We start from the raw sequence: 21429 nt of genomic DNA, 5'->3' as shown, positions 1-21429 counted from the left end.
TACAATTTTAGTAATCAAGTGCAATGAAATAACTTCTCGGCTTGTCAAATGATAATCAGTCTCATTAAGTGCAGACCTCGGATGCCCATTAACAGCAGGAAACATGAGAGGGAAAACCAGTCCTTAGCACTGAGCCCTGGCACTCCACTTGATGGTGGCAGCGCCAGCTTCTGGGGGTTGTGACCTACCTCTAGCTGGGTGAGTGACCCAGCACACCCTCCTTGCAACCTGCTCATCTCAGAGGTCCCATATAAGACAAGGGTGAAATAAGTGAAATAAGACTTCAGCTCTAAAAATCCATAATTTTCATCTAAGGAGTCTTGTAAAATAATATGAAATGAAAAATGTATTCCACAATCTCTTGAGCCTTTGATTTCTTAAAGGATAAAATCTCTTCTTGAAACAAGAAGAATTAAAGAAAAAAAATGGAACTGGTTTTGCTCAGTATTGCATTAGACAAATGGTAGTTCAGTATCAGTAACTGGGGACAGTTGGGATAACAGTGACATGATCATGGAGTTACTAGTTTGCACATCAGTTTCTAAAGACAAGCAAAAGGACAGGAAGTGAGGTGACATTGCTGAATGGGTTATTTTCTCAGCAATTGTCAGTGAGAGACCTCTCCCAGGTGTACTTAGAGGGCTTCTTTTGCAAAAATAAATAAATTTAATAGCGCTTACTAATATTTTTTCTGCTTTAACCCTGTGCCAGATCCATTCTGATGATCAGTGTTATTGTTCAGTTTGAAAGACTGTAACACACACACACACACACACAAATTCATTAGTGCAAACACAGGCAAATGCATACACACATAGTATGTCACAACTCTAAGAGAAAAATCAGCCAACACCTAGGCAATAAGTAAGACCTTGCCTAGATGAATGTGCTTAAATCTTAACTTTCTCTTCATTTTGTTCAGGTTTTAGATCAAAGTTAATCACTGTCCAGCATAGTGGCACACACCTTTAATCCCAGTGGCCGAGGAGGCTGAGACAGAAGGATCACAAGTTCAAAGCCAGCCTCAGTAATGGTGAGGCACTAAGCAACTCAGGGAGACCCTGTTTCTAAATAAAATACAAAATACAACTGGGGATATGGCTCAGTGGTCAAGTACCCCTGAGTTCGATACTCCCCCTCAAAAAAAGCAAATCATTGCTAGTTTGATGTCTCCATGTCTATTCTGAGCTAGTCTTTTCCTGGTTAACTTGAATTTGTTCCTTAAATGCAATGTCCCAACAACCTGGGCCTTCAGTGGCACTGTGGTCTCCTGTGGTACAGAAAGGCAGGATAGAGAGTGCAATACCCTCTACTTAGTAAATGACCACAGAAAAAGTCAGGGAAGTTACTGCCTCCTGCTTCCGGAGGAGTGCCAGGCACCATTTCAGACTTTCAGAAAGGCCTTCCACTATCTACAGCATTCAGATGACAGGGGATCAGCTGGGAGAGGAAGTGGACACTCAAGATTATTCAGAATCAACTGCAGAACCCTTTTCAATGTCCAGGCTGCTGGCACTCGAGGGAAGCACATTCATTGGTTTAGCCCCTTAAACATCTAACCCACCAGCACTGTAATACTAAATTTGCTTTATAATTACTCCCAGACACACCCCTTCTATGCTGCCATAGCTGAAATAACTTCTGAAACTTCTCCTTGAATGTTAAACTTGAACTCAGTCTAACAGCATGGCCACTGAGCATTCTTATGGTTGGCACTGCAGGAGATCGCAGCGCCTTGGAGTCACAGATCCGACAGCTGGACAAAGCCCTGGATGACAGCCGCTTCCAGATGCAGCAAACTGAAAATATTCTTCGCAGCAAAACTCCCACGGGGCCAGAGCTGGACTCCAGCTACAAAGGCTATGTGAGTAACTTGACCATCCTGCTCCTGACCTGCACCCGGATCACAGTTCAGTGACATAGAACAGTCTGTGTGCCCTGTGAGGGCTCTGAGTGTCCTTGAACTCCTGAAGGTGGATTTGCAGAACAAAGCCCTGCTATTTAAAGTTTGAGTAGAACCTGGTACTTTAATAACCAGCCTGTTCCTTACACTGAGCACTTAGGAAGATCCTTTAGTTGAATGCAACAAAAGGCTTTGGCTCCCAAATGTCATTAGGCATTTATCCAATTCAACTAATAATTTCTGAATCAAGGTTATCCTTGAAAGAAGATTTTAGCTAATAGATTACTAACATGGAATTTTTTTAAAGTTCTTTTCCTGGGCTTTTGATTCACTGAATGACCTTGGGAGTCTTTTTTAAATCTTTGTTTTTCTATTGTTGTTCTTTTTTTTTTTTTTTTTTGGGATTCCTACGGATAGAACTCAGAGCCTTGTGCATGCTAGGCAAGGGCTCTACCAGTGAGCTGTACCCCCAGCCCATCCTCTGTTCTTTGTGTGCTCATTTTGGAGAAAGGAATTGCAATTGTTATAACTCAAAAGAAGAATTTTGGGAAAATACATCAAGGGATTATGTTTATCACCAATTTTATTTGTGCAGCAATTAGCTATGTATTTTATCTCTCATAATTTTCTTCATCCTGCTTCAGTTATTCATCAAGTAATTCTTCTCAGAGAAGGACCTGTTTCCTCCACATACTTAGGCAAGATAATTTTAGGGTAAATCTCTTACCTGCTTCAGATCTTCTTTCACATTTAAAAGACTGCTTAGTAAAAAGAAAGAAAAAGTAGTTTCCCTAGTATACTTATAATTCACACGTAGTACTTTTTTAAACCAGGGAAGAAAATTGTTCTAGCAATAAATGTTGATATTAATTGTCCTTATAATTACTTCTATATAGTAAAACCTGCCTTTAAATGTATAATTTTTTAATCATTATGCTGACATCACTGAAATTGTACTTATCCTCAATCAAAAGTAATCAAAGTAGCTTAACAGCACTGTTATCTGTTTTAAGGGCTCTAAGAGATAGTGTTACGATCTGTACAGCAAGAATGCCTTGAGGTGATTTATCCTTTTAATATTAGAATATTGTAGATGATATTAAAATGGATTTGGCAGCTTTTCCTTTGATTTTAGAATTTAGTCCCTCGATACCTATTAAATATTGCTTAAACTTCCTTGTAAAACACTGACTTTAATATTGCTTTATACTTTTAAGTATTTTAATTATTTAATGCAGAAATGTTCTCATGAGATTTGTGGTAATATCGGTGCTTCCACATTTCAGTTTGACAAAGAAAAACAGAGAGCAACTTGCCAAAAATTATATATTGCCTTGCCAACTGAGGCTCTTGGTTTTAAGTCCCAGATTGATTTAATCTGTTCTGATTTAGGAGTTTAAAAAGAAATCCGAGGGCTTCTCTTGCCAATCATGCATGCAGAGCAAATCTTTAAGGCATAGCTTTCTTGTGTCATGCCATATCTATCGCTTGTTGAGATAGCACGGTTTTAAACTATGCCTACTTTTTTAGTAAAGTGGCACAGAAAAGTATGATACAGCCACTGCCCTCCCCTGGAAGTCAAAAGGTGTCTCCCCTGGAAGCTCTTGTCCTTGTGAGAGCTTTGGTGATAGGGGGCTGTTTCTTATGTCTAAACAGATGAAACTGCTGGGAGAATGTAGTGGCAGCATAGATTCAGTGAGGAGATTGGAGCACAAGCTGAAGGAGGAAGAAGACAGCTTTCCTGGCTTTGTCAACCTGAATAGCACCGAGACCCAGACAGCTGGTGAGTGCACTGTGCTCATTCAAGACATTACGAAAAAGAAGATCCTGAAGCACTTTGTCACACCCAAGTTCTACTGGGCTGCTCAGCCTCCTTCTATTCTGTCCTGAGAACTCTCCAGGGTCTCCTGTTCTCCCATGACAGAGACAGGAGGTGAAGGTCATGGTGGTGGTTTTCCCATTCTGTCTATTTGAATGAACTGTCTCTGATGTAGCTAGTCAACTTTTTAAAAGTATGCTCTCAGAGTCTATTATAAGAAGGAACCAAGAACAGAAGGATCTCCGGTATGGAAGTTCCTCAAAAAACTAGGAATGGAACCACCATATGACCCATATCACCACTCCTTCTTATTTATCCTAAAGAATTAAAGTCAGTATACTATAGTGATACATGCATACCCATGTTTGTAGCAGCACAATTCACAATAGCCAAACTATAAAAACAGTCTAAGTGTCTGTCAGTGCATGAATGGGTAAAAAAAAAAAAAGTGTTATATATATATATATATATATATATATATATATATTTTTTTTTTTTTTAATTCAGTCATAAAAAGAACAAAATTATGTCATTTGTAGGAAAATGGATAGAACTTGAGAGCATTTTGTTAAGCAAAATAAGCCAGACTCAAAAGTCAAGGATCATACGTTTTTCTCTTATATCTGTAAGCTATAGGAAAAAATAGGGAAGAGAGTCTTATGAAAACAGAAAGGGAAACCAGGAGGGTGTTGGAGCAGGGGAAAGAAGAGGATTGAGATAGGGGAAGTATTGGAGAAGAAATTGACCAAATCGCATTGTTATATTGTATGCATGTATGAATGTGTAGCAGTGAATTCCACTATTATATATAATTATAATGTGTTACAGTTTTACTAGTATAAAAAAGAATGGAATGATCTCTTCATGCATGTGGCTGCTCATTTCTTCATAAAGCTATCACAGTGTAGCTAATTTTTCTTTTACTTCATTATCATTATAAAAACAAATGGGGAGAACACAGCCATTGGACCCATTTAGCTGTCATTTACAAATGACAACAGAAATGTCCAGCAGAATCACTTTTCTTTCTGTTGCTCCTTAAAGTTAGACACCACCATATGATGAAAGCATTCCCTAAATGTCATAAGTGGAGAAACCCCCTCACTGTTCTGTGCATGTTTGCCAGGTGTCATTGACCGATGGGAGCTGTTACAGGCCCAGGCATTGAGCAAGGAGCTGAGAATGAAGCAGAACCTCCAGAAATGGCAGCAGTTCAACTCGGACCTGAACAACATCTGGGCCTGGCTGGGGGAGACAGAGGAAGAACTGGAGCAGCTCCAACGCCTGGAGCTCAGCACCGACATCCAGACCATCGAGCTCCAAATCAAAAAGCTCAAGGTAGCTACCTCTCCCTCTCCCTCAGCAGCCAAACAGAAAGCCACCACACGCCAATACCTGTTCAGAAACTGCTAGCTCTGATGGTTTTATCCCCTGGAGCAGCAGAAGAAACTATCTAACCAAAATTAACAAGAATGCTGCTCTTGGCCCCATCTGTCCCAAATTGATGTGTTTCATAAAGGCAGTTTGGAAGAGCAGAAAGAAGGACCATATTATAATGAATTGGTACTTTAAGAAATAGCTCAAGTTTTATGAAAGATCCAGGCACCTCTGAGACCTATTTAACCTCTTTATACGGGCAACATAAGTATACTCAGAGTCATGCATATCTCTATCCATAGCTGGAAAGAAACCTTTTCCAAGATTGTATTTGTGTGAATTTGTAAGCGACCTGATGAGACCATTTGAAATTCTCAAAGTGGCAAAATTTCCCAAATTGATTATGGTTGTTATGGCAAAAACAGTTTTACTATAATCAGAAAAACAAAACAAAACTTTGGAGTAATTGTGATTAAACACCTACTTTGGATTTGGGACTGGGAGGATGTGGTGTGCAGATAGCTTACCTTAACTCCAATTCCTTATCTGAAAACTCCTTAGTCCAAGCTATTGAGCTGTGTTCATGTGGAAACTTGTAAGCATCCCCTGGGCGGGGGTTTTGTTTGATGAACATTCAGATGTGCTACTCCTCAGAATGTTTCTGCCCGGAATCTTCAAGCTCAGAATTAAGGGTGCTGCGTTTGTGTTCCTGTGGTTTTAGCATATGCTATTTATTTGGGGCTGTTATCTCTGTTGCTTGATTTTGAGTTGTTGTATTATTTTGTTTTAAATTTTCAGACAGATAAATGAGTCTTCCCCAAAGATTTCCCACAGTTGCATCCTATAGAGAGGTCTCTGCACCAACCCTATGAATTTCAGGACAGAGCACTGGAGAGAAGATGCAATTTAGAGTATCTGCATACTGAACTGCGTTTTTCATTAGAGTCCCTAAGTTACTCTAGCTAAACAGTATTTTAGTGTAATCAAATTCCTTTGAAAATTGATAAAGAAAGTACTGGCCAGAATCTGAGACCTCAGGAGATCAGGGCAGGAAAATAAGACCTTGGAAGTTAGCCTGTATGATAAGCAGAAGGAGTAGCCTCTGTAGCCCTTCCTCTTCCCTCCTGTTTTCTGTAAATAAATCTATGGAACAATTAAGTACTTTCCAATTTATAGACCAGGATGTTAAGAACCCCTTGAAAAGTGAAAAATGAAGTCAAGTTAGGGACATAATAAAACTAGTAAGAAATTATAATAAAATACAGCCTAGGTAGTTGTGATTTCCACAATTGCTCCCCACCCGCCATAAGCTTGATCTGTGGATGTTTAAATAACACCCAGACACTCCACAATTAATATGTGCTCAAGTTCTTAGAACTGAGTTCTAGATTGTTTAGAAATGCATAAAGTCAAAAATCGGTCATGTTTTTTTTTTTTGGGGGGGTGACATCAAACTAAACTGTTTAGCTCATAAAATACCCAATTTATTCTCTTTATCATCACAAGAATATGGCCTGTGATGTGGTGATGTTCTCAGCCAGTGAGCCCCTGTGCCTACAGTTTCTGGGCTCTGAAACCCACTATCAAAAACTCACCACTTCATTCTTATGCACACAAGTTGAGCACCATTAGTCTAGTGAACGAGGATTAAGAAATCAATCATTTTATGCACAAGATTTTCTTTTTAAAAAAAAGCAGGTGTCCAGCTGCCCAAAAGTGTTGGAGCCAGGTTTCTGTTTTGTTTTTTTTTTGTGGCTGAACTACTGTGCAAGAAATCAAGTTCAACAGCTTCCTTAGTTCATTGCATGTAGCTATCATTTCTTCCTTCAAAGCTCCATTTTGCTTTATTTATCATTTTCATTCATTGATTTTGCATTCCTATTCCTCAGAGCCTTGGCAACCATTCTGAAATATTTACTAGTCATTCTTTGTTCATATGCACTCTTGAAAAATGTGGGATTTTGTGTGCATTCAGGTATCAATGCTCATCCAGGTTTGGATTTCTCATACATCTGGTTTTCTAAAGATCTATCCGTGTTGTCAAGTGTCCTGTAATTGATTTTTTGTGATTACAGTATCATTCTCAGTGGCTCTCATCATCTATTCCTTAATGGTCCTGTTAAAGGCCGGTTTTAATAAATGGATCTTTTTATAGGAGTAAAACATGTTCCAGAGTTTTAAACTACATTTTAAAATGTTTTTATCATTATGGTTCTTGTTTGATTGCTCGCCTTTCTCTTTTAGGAGCTTCAGAGAGCCGTGGACCACCGCAAAGCCATCATCCTCTCCATCAATCTCTGCAGTTCTGAGTTCACCCAGGCTGACAGTAAGGAGAGCCGGGACCTGCAGGACCGGTTGTCCCAGATGAACGGGCGCTGGGACCGGGTGTGCTCTCTGCTGGAGGACTGGCGGGGACTGCTGCAGGACGCACTAATGCAGTGCCAGGTGGGTGGGGCTTGGCATTTGGAGACTTGAAGCCATAGGTTCATATCTCAGTTACCTTAGAGGTGCAGTTGCTCCCCCAGATCAGTGTTTGAGTGAGATAACTGCGCCTCCAAACTTTTCAAGTTATTGGAGAATCTGTACTCGTGACTGAGGTGTAAGGACTCAGATCTCATTTTCTTCCCATCTCTCAAGTTCTGCCATTCCTTCTTTGACTCATTCATTTATTTCATTCATTCATTCAACACATACTTCTGAGCACACAGCTATTTCTTCAAGATCAAAGGAAGATATTGCAATATCTATTTATCCATTCTTGCCACAGTTACTTGCTGTTTCCACTGTGAGCCAGATAGGTCACTGGAGCAGCTATAATACAGTGTAGCCTCTGCTTTTGTTAGGAAGACAAGACAAGAGTAACTGAGGAAAGCCACTTTGGGAGGAAAGTCAGGGGCTTTCTAAAGTCCCTTGAACCAACCTTGGAAGGATGTTGCTAAGAAGGAGATGCAATGGATGAGAAGTCCCAGAAGCAGAAAAGGGCATGGCATCTTTTAGGACATGAAAGAAGCCAGTTTGACCAAAATATTGTGAGGGAGTCCAAAAATGAGCAAAAGGGCTGGGGGAAGTGGTCAAGAGCCAGATCCCACATAGCATTGCAGGTCCTGGCCAGGAGCTTGGGTCATATTCTGAGCACAATGAGATGATGAAGGAGGTGAAGCCTCTTTGAAAGCAGGTACCCAAGCTGTTGTTGCACACCGCCTCCACTCCTAGTGCAGCTTCTGGCACATAGGAGACCTTCACTGACTGCAGGCTGAATCACTGAGCAAGTGGGTGAGTGAAGGGGAGATGGGATTGGGCCTAGGCCTTCAAACATGGGAAGATTTTCTGAAAAGAGATAAGAGGAGAATTGTTTTCTTCCAAACTATTAGCATGACTCTTCCTGTGGGAAATTAAGTATTTTGATACCAATTTACTTTATATCTAAATTTCCCCCAAGTAATAATTGAGATGCTTTTGGTAAGAAGATGAACTCAAGATTAGATCATCAACACCAGGGCCTCTCTCAGAAAAGAGTCATGTAACTGATGTTAAAATCAATGTGCATTTGCCAATGGTAGCCATTGGAAAGAATGGAAATATATTCTGGGAAATAGGTTATCCAGGGTTTGTATATTTTGGTAGGATTTCCATGAAATGAGCCATGGTTTGCTTCTGATGCTGGAGAATATTGACAGGAGGAAAAATGAAATTGTCCCTATCGATGCCAGCCTTGATGCAGAGATACTTCAGGACCAACATAAACAGCTTATGGTAAGAACTCTCGTGGCCTCTGCTTGGTTTTTTACCTTTTGCATTATAATCTCTCATACCCCAACTGAAGTCCCCAATTTAACTCCTATGGTTTTCAGTTTTTGTGAAACAAATATGCACAGAAGATGACATCGGCCAACTTCAGCCATTGCTCATTTGTATTACTCTTACCTTTCATTAATTAGTTGTGTTAATCTCAACTATCTTGGGTTTATTATGGCAGCTTTTTGATGAATTATGTTTATTTTTAATTTAAGCTTTATATGTTGTATCGATGCCCCAAAAGTTTATTTGGTGGCTTATTGTAAAAGAACATAAAACAATTAAAATAGAAAGATACAGGCCTTGTTAAGAGAAACCGATGAAACATGAACCTTGGCACCAAGATTTCTGAAAGCAAAACTAAAGAGAAACACAGTGCGTTCACTCTCTGTCATTATCTGACAAACAAAATATACCAGTTCTTAAGGATCAAGATATTTTTCTAGCACTAAACTCAAGCAGAAATTGACTTAAAGAATCATGTTTCCTTTTATTGGCTAAACAATTCATTGATAAGTGCAACAAAAGAATTACCTTCCACAGTTAATTTCTCTCTTGAATGAGAAATTTATGCCATGCTAGGCTGGGTAGGTTCTTATAATGATCTTGGAACAATATAAAGGATGCTGTATTTCGCAACTTTGATAGATGATTAGAAAGCATATTTGAGTTCCATTAGGAGAAAAATACCTTGCATGTTGTGACTTTCTGTATTTTTTAAATGTTATATCTTAACTTTTAAGAGTTACCAAACTTAGCACGCTCGCCTGGCATGCGTGCGGCCCGGGTTCGATCCTCAGCACCACATACAAACAAAGATGTTGTGTCCGCCGAAAACTAAAAAAAAATAAATAAATATTTAAAAAAAAAAAAGAGTTACCAAACTGCAGAATTAGCAGTTTTTAATTTAGTACCATAAGGATCTTAGAAAACAAGAGCTATGTTTTCATTCAACTTTGATCTCTGGCATTAAGCTGTATCTTTTTAAAAATCATGACCAGATATCAGAGTATGCCTGGACATATCTGAATTTTGTTATATCTAGATGTTTTGTTTTTCTGTTGAAAAGACTAAGTTTCATTTTCATGGTACTTTACATTGTAAGTATTTTCATATGCATCACCTAATTTAAACCTTATAAAAACACTTACTGGGACCAGGCAGCCAATGAGGAACTCAGATCGGAGAGGTTCAGAGGCCTTGGGGAGCATTTTTGGCAGAGCCAGAATTAGAACACCAGTCCCCAATTCCCAGGCCAGGAGCTGCAGCATTGTTTTGGGTGCGAGCCCATCATTCTGATGCTCAGATATAATTGCTCACTTTGGGAACTTACTCCAGCTATTACAAATTCTTAGAAAAATATTTCCTATTCCATACATTAGCAAATAAGGCGTGAGCTGTTGGAGTCCCAGCTCAGAGTGGCCTCACTGCAAGACATGTCTGGCCAACTCCTGGTGAATGCTGAAGGTACAGACTGTTTAGAAGCCAAAGAAAAAGTCCATGTTATTGGGAACCGGCTCAAACTTCTCTTGAAGGAGGTCAGTCGGCATATCAAGGATCTGGAGAAGTTATTGGACATGTCGAGCAGTCAGCAGGTAAGCCTAGCCAGACCTCTGTTTACAGGAAGGCCAAGGTCATCCTCTCCACCTGTGGTAGAAAAGCTTTAAATGCAGCACTTACCAGAATGGATGTCCACCTCCGGCACTATTGCTCCAAGTCCTGCCTCCAAATAAAAAAGCAGACTCATAGCTTTTCATGACAGTATGCTACTATTGATTCTCCTCAATCTAAACCATGTCTTGTACTTGTTTGCTACCAACCCTATTACCACCACTGCTGTAGCATTTTATTCTCCCTTGTTTAGTTAAGAATTCACACATTTTCAGATACATAGCCCTGGTAGAGCAAACAATTATTGCCCACGAGTTTTGTATTCAACACTTGAAAGGCATGAATTCTTATGTATATGGTAATTAATTCATAGAACATGGTCTTTTGCTCATTTATCTTTCCTATTTTTTTTCAAGTCACGGTGCCATGGTAATATTCTTGTTTTAAGAAATATACTTGTAGGCCCACCACTGCTTGGAGAGATGGCAAACATTCAATCATGAAACCCTGTCATCCACACAAATGTGTTGTCCTTCTATAAGCATGAAAAAGAGCCATCCACTCTAAATAGCAGCTGTGCCAGAAAGAATAGGCTTTCTCTGATTCCATAAGGTAGACTCCTGGATGACTCTCATTTGTTTCTGACTTCAAGGCCTGGCCTGAGTGAGCCTCAGGCAGACATCTCTCCCAAGCCAGTATCAGCTCATTCACATCCATGACACTAAGAAATAGTAAAGCTGCAATAACAACACTGAAGCTGCAATTTCCAGAAGGGCCAAGCTTGCAGTCAGAAAGCCCCAGTGCACTGGAAGGGTTAGGTCCCATTCTTGCAATTGTCTGATTCCATTTTTCACAAGGAATGGTCTGAATTTATGGAGGAGATGAAGCGACGTAGGGCTGGGGTGGGAAATACATTGTGTATACAGAGCCGCCATGGCTGTGGGTTGTGGCCTTGTTCAAAGAACTTTCCCCCTTATAGGACTTGTCCTCCTGGTCTTCTGCTGATGAGCTGGACACCTCGGGATCTGTGAGTCCTGCATCAGGAAGAAGCACCCCGAACAGACAGAAATCGGTAAATTTTCACTGTTCATTTTCAGGTCACCCGTGGGGGGAGGGACACTGGGGTATGAGAGTATTTGTGCCTATCACAGGGTCCACAGGCTCAAAGCAGGAGTCCCCAGGCAGGAGAGGGCTGTCACCAGCATAGAGCTGCTCTTAGCCCTGCCGCGTGCCCTTCCAGCATGTGCTAAGGAATGGAAAACAGCAGTTCTGTTTTTCAAAAAGAAACAGGACTCAACGTGTGGTTGGTATGCAGGAAAAAAAAAAAAAGTATATGTATGCCTATTTTTGCTTTTGCTCAAGTGGCCATTTCCAGAATGGTGCTCCTGTGTCCCTTCAGCGACTCCTTCCTTCAAACCACCACTGCTGTGTCCACCTAACCAAGATGGGCTGCCACGTACAAAGTGCCTGAGCCAGAGGTGGGCACAGTGAACATCCTGTGCATCCACTAAAGGGTGGTTCTGTTGTTCCTCAAGTTGAGGGGCTTCTGAGTGGTGGTCCTGAAGTTGCTTCGTGACTGTTCTGCCCTGAAGTGGCAACAACTCGAGCAGACCCACCCTCAAGGCCCTGGTGGGGGCCGCTTCACCAGAGCACAGTGAGGACAAAAAGACAAATTTGGCCCCTGCTACCCTCTATACCTTGATTTCTCTGTGTAAATAGAAGCTTGTTTTTTCTTTTGTTATTTTTTTTAGTCTGGCTTTATGATTTTATTCATCCATTTTTTTTTCAGTTTTTAGAAGTAATGATTTTATTTGTACTTTTTTTTGTTATAGACACTTATGTTCTATGCTGACAAACGTATTATTCGTTTTAGGATTGTTTTTTACTACATTCACTAGTTTCCTGTAGATCCTAGTTTAAGAATGTAAAGGAATACTGGCTTTTCCATTGAAATTTTAGCTTTGATGTAACTTGTTGGGCTCCATCACTATAAACAACAATGTCCTGAGATAGTCCAAAATTTTAATATGGTTGGAGTGCTCCAAAAGGTGAAAAAAAAATATGTAAAGTGTCTTTGACGTACATAGTAGGCTATGTCTAATTTTATAGTAAATATGCGGAGACACTGGAGTGGCACACTCATTTGTGCTTCTTCCATGAAAAGTGAGGGAAATTATGCCCACAGTGGTGTGGACGCCACAACTTATGTTTCTTTAAGGATGAATAATGTAGATGTGAATTCATTTTATTTCTTCGACACAAGAAAAGCCAGTTTCCTTGATCCGTGGGTACTGATCATTTCATTTGGTTCGTTGTTCCTTTGCTGCACTTTTAGTTTGATTTTCATCAGTAGCTTGTCTTTATTTGCCTGGACTGAACATTCTTCTTTCTTTACCCCTGTTCATTGCAAACAGCCACGAGGCAAATGTAGTCTCTCACAGCCTGGACCCTCTGTCAGCAGTCCAAATAGCAGGTACCTTGTTCTCCTGGTTTCCACACTGTTCTAGAACTCCAAGAGGATGATGAAAATGGTCCATGATGTAGGGAGGCCTGTATGTGGTCTGCCTCACTCATTTCTGCCCACACTCTTTCCTAGTAAATTGGAAGATGCATTTCTAAAAGTAAAACACAAATCTGGACCCTATCCAAATTTTGGCTACACATAGTCCATCTGGTCCTTCCCAACAAAGTGTACTCTGAGTGTCCACAAGGACTCAGTACGGCTGTGGCACAGCCACCTTTTGATTCATGGCAGACTTTCATCATCCTCTTTCTTTCTAGATTTTACAATAAGACAGGTAATCAATCAGTAAATTATTTTACCATTTACAGAACCCACAAATCTGCATAAAATATACTAACATCCCCAGCTTTTTATTTTATCTTCCTGTTTTATCCAGATTGTGGGTTTTGGCTTCTCAAAATGACAAGTCCTAATTTGGTGTTCTTCACTTAAAATTTATAAGCACCTTCTCCTTCTCTTCTGGCTTGCCCTAAAACGCCAGCACACTCAGCCACGCACCTTCCTCACACTTGGCAGACTCTTTCCTCTGGACCCAGGAGCAGTGCTCTCTAGAGCCGCTCTCAGCTGGTCTCCCTGCTCCACGCCTTGTCTGAGATCCCCGTTCCACAGTTAGCAGTGCTTTGCCTTCTCTGTCGTTGGTGTGATGTCTGTGCTCCTTCGCCTTTCCACTAATCAGCTCATGTTTCCCCAGAAAACTTTTTTTTAATGAAAAAATTGTCCTTGAAGCTGGATTTTTCTTTTTTTTTTCTTTCTTTCTTTATTTTTTATTCTAATCCCAAGCAGTTTATTGGAAAAGTATTTGTCCCCCTGGAAACTTGATCTCCACTGAGCAGGAATCTAAATTCCTGGAAGGAGGGTGGGGATGAGGAAAGATAGAACTGTAAACCAAGTAAGAGTTTTAGTTTTCCAGCTGTGGCCTGAAGGACTGGCTATTTCATTTGGTCCATCAAAGTCTCGCAGAAAGGATTTTGATATTTTGATATGCTTTCTGGTTTTAAGTCTCCTTTTACCATTTTTTTTCCTTTTCCTTTTTGTTTGAAGATGATTTAGTGGAATCTTTTTTTCCTATCTCCATAACAAAATAATAGCAATGAAATTTGGAGAAACTCCTAGGTACTTTGAAGGTGATCATGGACATCTGAGGGGGCTCTGATATTTACTTCGGCCCCTAGAGCAAAAGACAGTCGTGTACTATGGACAGATTATTGTGTTATATAATCTCTCTTCTCCCCACACATTGCTAATGTGCCATGAGCAGAGATGAAGAATATCCTCATAGCATTCCTTTGAGGAAACCAGAGAACAATTCTTTGGTCAAACCAAATGGTGGAGCTGAGAAAGTGAAAACCTCTTACCCTCTTGTTCAACACCGGTAGAAATCACCTTACGGTTTCCAAATATCACATCTGTGGGCTCCCTCGGTTATTTTGGACAGTCCACAGATCTTTTGAAACATCAAAGCCCTAATGTCTCTTAGGGTAGCAGGAGCTTCCACACACCTCCTAACAGGACTTTACAGCTGAGACAGCCACCTTCTCTCTGCCACGTCCACAAGACGCCTTCAGCTCTGCTCTGCCCTGCACTGTTGATTAACATCTTTCTAAGCATTCAGCACAATGTCCACTTGGCTACTCGGGAGAGGGTGGAATACGAGAATGGTGTCCTTCATCAGACACCTTGGCAGACGGGTTATGGTTGAATGTTCCCAGGCTTCTCAACTCCTTGGTATTTTAGCTTGGATTCACCCAAACCTGAGAGTGAACCAGAGAGGCTCCAGGGGAGAGTGGACTTCACTCACAATCCATGCTGCCATGGTGTCCCTTTACCTTGCAACTGGAGATACCTTGCATTTGATCTTGCACTGGCCCAGCACATTTGAAAGGTTAACGCTGAAGCACAGGAGTTTAGAATGTTGCCCTCAGTTCAACAAGAACATTTTAGATACACATTTTTTTCTGAGAAGGAAAAGGGGCTCTGTTAAAAAAGCCCAGGTGTTCATTTGAAGAGAGTGGTTACTTAAATAATATACTAGCCTGTTACATATTTTATTTTGATTTGATGGTAACAATTCTGTGTCCTCATTTAATATTCTAAACCTGCATAGGGACTGAGGCCAGTAGTTACTGAATACTTACTACATTTAGGTCCTAGGCCTACATAATTAATATAATATAGTTTCTTTCATTAAAAAACTTGTTGCACCAATAATAAGAGGCTTTCAGATAATTCCTAAAATTATAAGAAATTGAAAAAAATCTGTGCACACACTAATAATAACTCATAATTTTCATGATTTTTATTTGAGGGTAAACATACCTTAGAAATGTGCTTCAAAGCAATGTTTGTGATGGTCCATCTGGTACAATTTTCATACATCAGACTTAAAATTTTCTAACCCAATCACCACTTCAAACCTCTACAGTAGATGTCTTGAAGTTGACATGTGGAAAGATTTCACTCCACTTTTCAGCAGGACAAAAAAAATAATTGCTCTGCAGTCCAGGCACAGTGAATGATGACTTCATCTGAAAACTCAGAATTATAAAATGCAGAATTGCCGTGGACACAGTTAGTCTTTGGCACCTTCTGCACAGAAAATTAAGATGAAATGAGAGTGGCAAATGCTGGCTTAAACACTGAAAGGGAAAAGAGGCCTCATTTAAAAATCCATCCAAGGTGGTCAAATATATTTAAGCAAGCCAGTGGGTGTTTTTGCATGTACACTAAAGTCTTGCTCAAAGTGCTGTTCCGTATCTCGTGGAATTTGTTTTCAAATCTTTTCTGTTGCACTTTTCCTGGGTATCTCTTTATTCTAAGCTTTCAAAGAGCTCAGCATAAAGCAGTTTGCCCTGAAGGCAGGGTGCCCACCCATACTCCAAGGACAGCTGTAGGGGATAGGCTCCAAGAGGTACGTCTTTTGCTGTTTTGATTCAGCCCTTCCCAGTCTTTCTCGGAACAAGTGAGGCAGTTGGAGAAATTTGTCACACCTTTGAAATTAATATTAGTCAATCAGGAACACTTCCTGAAAGCAGAGGCTGAATCCAGCCAACCCCCAGGGGCATGAGTCAACATACCCTTGGTATAATTATATAGATAATAATGACAAGTTCCTGACATCTATTTAGTATTTAATATGTTCTAGGTGCCATGCCAAGTGTTGTGTATATATTACCTCATCTAGCCTGCACAAGAACCCTATGGCACGTGAACCCAGGCAGGAACTGAGGTCTCTCCCGGGTTAACCCTGACATGTTAACAATACCACTCTACTGAAAGACTGTCAGTGGGTAAGGGGACTCACAGAACAGGTCCCCAGGCTGCCTGAGGTAGTATAGGAACAGCCAGAATATTTAATTTGAAACAAAATGAGACTGGAGTCCTAAATTGATTCTGGGAACTTGTCTTCTGAGCCATATTTTTATATGTAAATAAACACTGCAGTTTCAAAGACTTATAAGGGGCAGGCAACAAGATCATGGATAGCCTATTTAGGGACAGTAACAAAACAACAACACCTGGGCAGTTATTTACTCAGAAATTTGAAGGAGTGAGAACAATGAGAAACAAATAAATATTTGCAGTAGAGGAGGAGACCATGTTTTCCTGGACAGAATTATCTAAAATACCTGCATTGACCACCTTCCTTGAATACATTCACATGTTTAAGTTTTCCTATCTAAACACCACCTGCATTTGCTTGCATGGACATGGTAAGATCAGTGGAGAATGACCAGTGATTAGTCAACAAGTCCCCAAGACTCTCAAAACTTGGGTGACCTTAGGTCCATAGATAAATATTAAAAATACCCTTTCACTTTGGGATCATGAATCTACTGGTGCTAAGATCTCTAGAACAGAGTCATCCTCAAGGAGAAGCAAATTTGAGCATGTTGAAACTGGTAGTTACCCCAAGTGGAGTGGGCACTTTTCTTGGTGGATGGACTAGATGTTTTTAAGAGCATTCAACTGTGGGAACAGTCACTGGGTACTGTCTGTTCTCTTTGACCTTTTCTCAGCCCATTTCTGTTCCCTATGTTGACATTCTTAAACATTAGAAGTCATGCACCAATTACATTTTAATAAAAAAATGCTCTGATGCTGTTAAATGTGCCATGTCCTCCAAAAGCCTCCTTAACATGTGAGTCCATATTCCCAAAATAGTGATCTTTCTAGTTTTTCTCAGGAGAGAATTAGCCAATGAACAGCCTTTGATTTGATCTTGATCTTTGACCTCATTGCTCAGGAGAGCTAATGATTAATAAAGAGGGGTGCTCCCGCTCTGTGGGTTGCATTATCAACTCTATACACACCTGTCCATCACTAAAGTCTTAAATTGTCTCCTATTGAAAATGAATCAGTTAGATATTTGGAAATGAGGTAGGATGGGGCCATTCTGTTCTAACTCACCCAGTTACAAGTGGTGACTGGTGTTTGCCAAGTCATATTTTCACGTCAACGGAAGGATATGCCGAAGAAAAACACAATCCAGAGTTTGTGGGTAGCTTATTCCATCTTCCTCACGATGTTTTGAAACAAACCATTGAAGCATAAACTGTCAGACTGAAATTATTTTAGGGTACTAGGGCATCGCGTTTCTTTGCAAACAAGCAAACTGAAGGCTAGAGAGAGAATTTACTTGCCCGTGATTATACACCTGCCTGGAAAAACAATGTCCTTGTGTCCACACAGGGATTTGGTGATAGGTGTGATATTCTTAGGCTTTCTGACTAGAGGCATTTTAGACACAAAGAAACCACTTTAAAATACCTTCAGATGCAAAGATTTCTTCTTTGCTTCTGCATGTGAGATACGTGGGTCATAAATTTGACCTTCATGTCTATAATTCATAATCCCCAACCAAAAAATCATGGCCTCATCAAGCGTGTGGTGGGCAGGGATTTGGAAACTCTGAGTTCCTGCTAGAGCTCTTCCTTTAATCTTGATACTTGGGACAAGTCGTGTAGCTCTCGACAGAGTCCATGTTCTGGTAGTTCACATCCCAGGCTTCAAATCTAGATTCTGCCACTTGCTGGCTAGGTAAACTTGGGCCAACTGCTTCATTTTCCGAGCCACTTTTTTCATCACCTATGAACTGAAGCTAATAAGCCTCAGAGGTCTGTTGTGAGATTAAATGAGAGAATCCAAGATAAATGCTTCCTTAAGAGTGTTGCCTAGCAATCTGGAGTATGAATGTTAACTATCCTTAGCTACTTATCTCCCAAATTAGGAGATGGATTAGATACTGTCTAAAGAGGCTTGATCTCAAGATGAGTATTTTATAATTAGATAGCTTGACATGCTTCTGTTTTCCCTTTCATCAGTAAGGTATATGACATTTTTTTTAATGCTCTACTGTATTTCCACAAAACATACATTTTTTTTTTTCTTTTTTTCTGCTCTTCAGCTCACTAGGAACAGCTCACTGGTCTTACCATAGGATAGTTAAGCAATTCAACCACTAGATGGTGATTGAACTCTTGTAGCCTCTCAGTTGGGAGACTGTTAACACTGACAAATTAGAAGTCATAAATCACATAAGACATGGAACTGAGAAGTTGGAAGACCACCAAGTCTAATTTGAAGAGGTTGATGACAAGGTTGGCACTTAGAGGTGAATTCTAAGCAGGTTGTTCAAGGTTATGCCACCATTAGACATGAGCTTCAGAAAAAAACAAAAGTCCTCATATAGACCAGTCATTTTTTTTTTCTCTCTCTCCATTACACTCCAAGAAGCATGCTTGGAAGTGTGCAGAACAGAGCTGCTTGGGGCTTCTGCAGAACTAATCTATCTCTCATGTTACTTTGATGGTTTAATAAAGAGTTTTGCGTAGTCCCTGTATTCCCTTTTAAGGGGATTATATGGTTTTTTTATCTTAACACTTATTTTCTCAGGTGCCATTTATCCCCCGTGGACACTTGGGTAATCTGTCTTTAGAAATTAACAGCTAATAGGTGAGCTAAAATGCAGAGTATTCTTATGAGCCAAATCTGCAGTTACTAATGCAGTTTTTACATCTTCATATTTTTCCAACAGCCTCCCATTCGATGTCTTTACATTTAGTGCTATTAAACCATTAGGGAATTAATTCATCCTCAGTGTGTGGGACTGTGTCTTCTTTGTACATCTGTTCTTTGTGCTCATGCTGTGTAGGTGTGGGTGCATACGAAACACCTCTTGTAATAGCATTTGTACCTTTCATCTATTCTACCAGTGACCAAACAAAATGCCAATGACTACTCTCAAGAGAAAACAGGAGCACCAAAATCAGCAGCCACTTTCATATTCAAAATTTCCCAGCACTCTTTAATACGAATACTGAAAATTTGTGCTTACTTTCAAATGTACTATTTAAAAGGAAGATAAACACAAACTAGGAAATTTTGAGTCTAGAAGGGATTCAAGATGACAAACCGTCCTCTCCAGAAAAAATGGTGTCCTTTTCCCAAAGCCACATAATTAGTGACAGGATCAGCCTGGAAACTATGTCCTTTAACAATAATTCTTAGATGGGTGCCATTGCTTTTACTTATTCATGTAGCTTTGGAATCCACTGATGTCAGAGCCAGTTGCTGGTTCAGTGCAAGATGAAGCCAGGTAGACTCTAAGTAAAGTTCCTTGGTTTGTGCCAAATGACCAGGACAGTTTTTATCCTTGGGTGCAGATTTCAACACACCCAGGATGGCTAGATGGGGTACTTTGTATGATTCTCTCACAACAACTAACTTTGCCTAACAATAACGCTGATATTTTTAAATCAAAAATGTAATGCCTCAAACATCTACACTTTAATTATCCTGGATATCCTTAATTTATGCTGGAAAATGTATTTAGAGCATTTATTTTTATTGATAGAAAAAAATTTACCAAAATAAGGGATAAAAGGGATGGAATTTCAACCCAGTTAGTTACCTTTAGCTGACTGACGACGTGGGTATTGTTAGTGCAGTTTCCAGAAACTCTTCCTTTGGTGGGGGGAGTCCTGGGCATACTGCTGAAGGATGGCCACCCACTATCAAGTTTGCATGGCCCTTTGGCTTCCCGGAAGGTGCAGAAACAAAAGGCAACATCCACCTAATACTTGAGTTATTTGATTATTTATGTTGATTCTTCTCTCAGGTCCACAAAAGGTGGCTCCGATTCCTCCCTTTCTGAGCTACGGCCAGCTCGGTCAGGCAGAGCCTTCCTGCTCAGAGTCCTCCGGGCGGCTCTCCCCCTTCAACTCCTCCTGCTGCTCCTCGTGGGGCTCGCCTGCCTTGTACCAATGTCAGAGGAAGACTACAGTTGTGCCCTCTCCAACAATTTTGCCCGGTCGTTCCACCCCATGCTCAGATACACAAATGGTCCTCCTCCACTCTGAATCAAGCAGATGCTTGCTACAGAAGTGTTGGTAGCATCAGGAGGATTGGGCCAGCAGCAAGCCCAAACCATCAGAGGATTTGATCTTGATGAAGGCCCTCCATGTGGCAGCTTTAGCTCTCCTCCATATCCATGTGTGCAAATCACGGCTTCAGATGTGGTTGATAAACAATGACAGGAAGAGAGTAAATGGAAGGTTTCGAAGAAATATCGTTCCAGACTCTGAGCCTTAGCACTGAAGTAAGGACATTCAAAGTTTCCTGGACTCATGAATTCTGGGCCATTGGCCCATTCAATGCATAGCTGAGGACTTCAGTAGACCACCTGGGCAGCTTTCCCATGGTGCTGCTCCACCACCCAATCAACCAAGGACCCTTATCATACAATCTACCAACCAATCAGTGCTGAAGAGATTTTAGAACCTTGTAACATACAATTTTTAAGAGCTTATATGGCAGCTTCCTTTTTACCTTGTTTTCCTTTTGGGCATGATATTCTAACCTTTGCTTTAGAAGCACAAGCTGTAAATTCTCAAGGCACTTTTTTTAAAGGTATAAAAAAAAGATGTAATAAATAAGGTTATGGAAGGCTTTATGTGAAAAAAGTTGAATGTTATAGTATTAAAAAAAGATATTTATGTATGTACAGTTTGCTAAAGCCAAGTTTTGTTTGTATTGATTTATTTGCATTTATTATAGATACTGTACAATATTTTGTCTGTGTTTTTTTTTCTCCCTAAAAAAAAAGAGATTCTAAATTTCATTATTAAGCAGGCACTGATCAGAATGAAACTTGATCTTTTTCTGTGGGATGAGTGAAGATGGAAAATCAGTATGTATTAAAGGAAAAGGAAGCTTGGAAACATTACATATTTAGACACAGAGGAACCCAGAGGATCGCTTTTTCCCTCTTCCTTCCACAGCCAATCAGACCTCATGCATTCCTGCTTCCTGACATCTTCACCCTCTCTTCTCCATTTGCTTTGCACAGTTGGAAGCACCTCCTAGGAACTCCTGCCCAAAGCCTCCTCTCTGATCCATCCA

The 21429-nt window shown here is 40.3% G+C and overlaps 1 protein-coding gene across 17 annotated transcripts in view; it reads left to right on the top strand.

The window, feature by feature from the left end:
• Syne1 (spectrin repeat containing nuclear envelope protein 1) overlaps nt 1-21097 on the top strand; it is a 373023-nt gene extending 351926 nt beyond the window's left edge. For 14 of the 17 annotated variants that reach the window (XM_048800010.1, XM_015502320.2, XM_048799993.1 and 11 more), the window contains 9 exons: nt 1722-1864; nt 3560-3686; nt 4849-5060; nt 7344-7544; nt 8724-8852; nt 10277-10489; nt 11485-11577; nt 12920-12978; nt 20147-21097. In XM_048800010.1, coding sequence (XP_048655967.1) covers nt 1722-1864; nt 3560-3686; nt 4849-5060; nt 7344-7544; nt 8724-8852; nt 10277-10489; nt 11485-11577; nt 12920-12978; nt 20147-20387 — 1418 coding nt within the window. In that variant the 3' untranslated portion in view covers nt 20388-21097. Of the gene's footprint in view, nt 1-1721; nt 1865-3559; nt 3687-4848; nt 5061-7343; nt 7545-8723; nt 8853-10276; nt 10490-11484; nt 11578-11867; nt 12979-20146 lie in introns of those variants that run through there. The other 3 variants (XM_048800046.1, XM_048800043.1, XM_048800029.1) reach the window with 2 other exon arrangements.
• Nucleotides 21098-21429: the final 332 nt, after the last annotated feature.

Source organism: Marmota marmota, unplaced genomic scaffold, assembly GCF_001458135.2.
Source record: "Marmota marmota marmota unplaced genomic scaffold, marMar, whole genome shotgun sequence".
NCBI lineage: Eukaryota > Metazoa > Chordata > Mammalia > Rodentia > Sciuridae > Marmota > Marmota marmota.
This window is presented reverse-complemented; position numbering and strand designations above follow the sequence as displayed.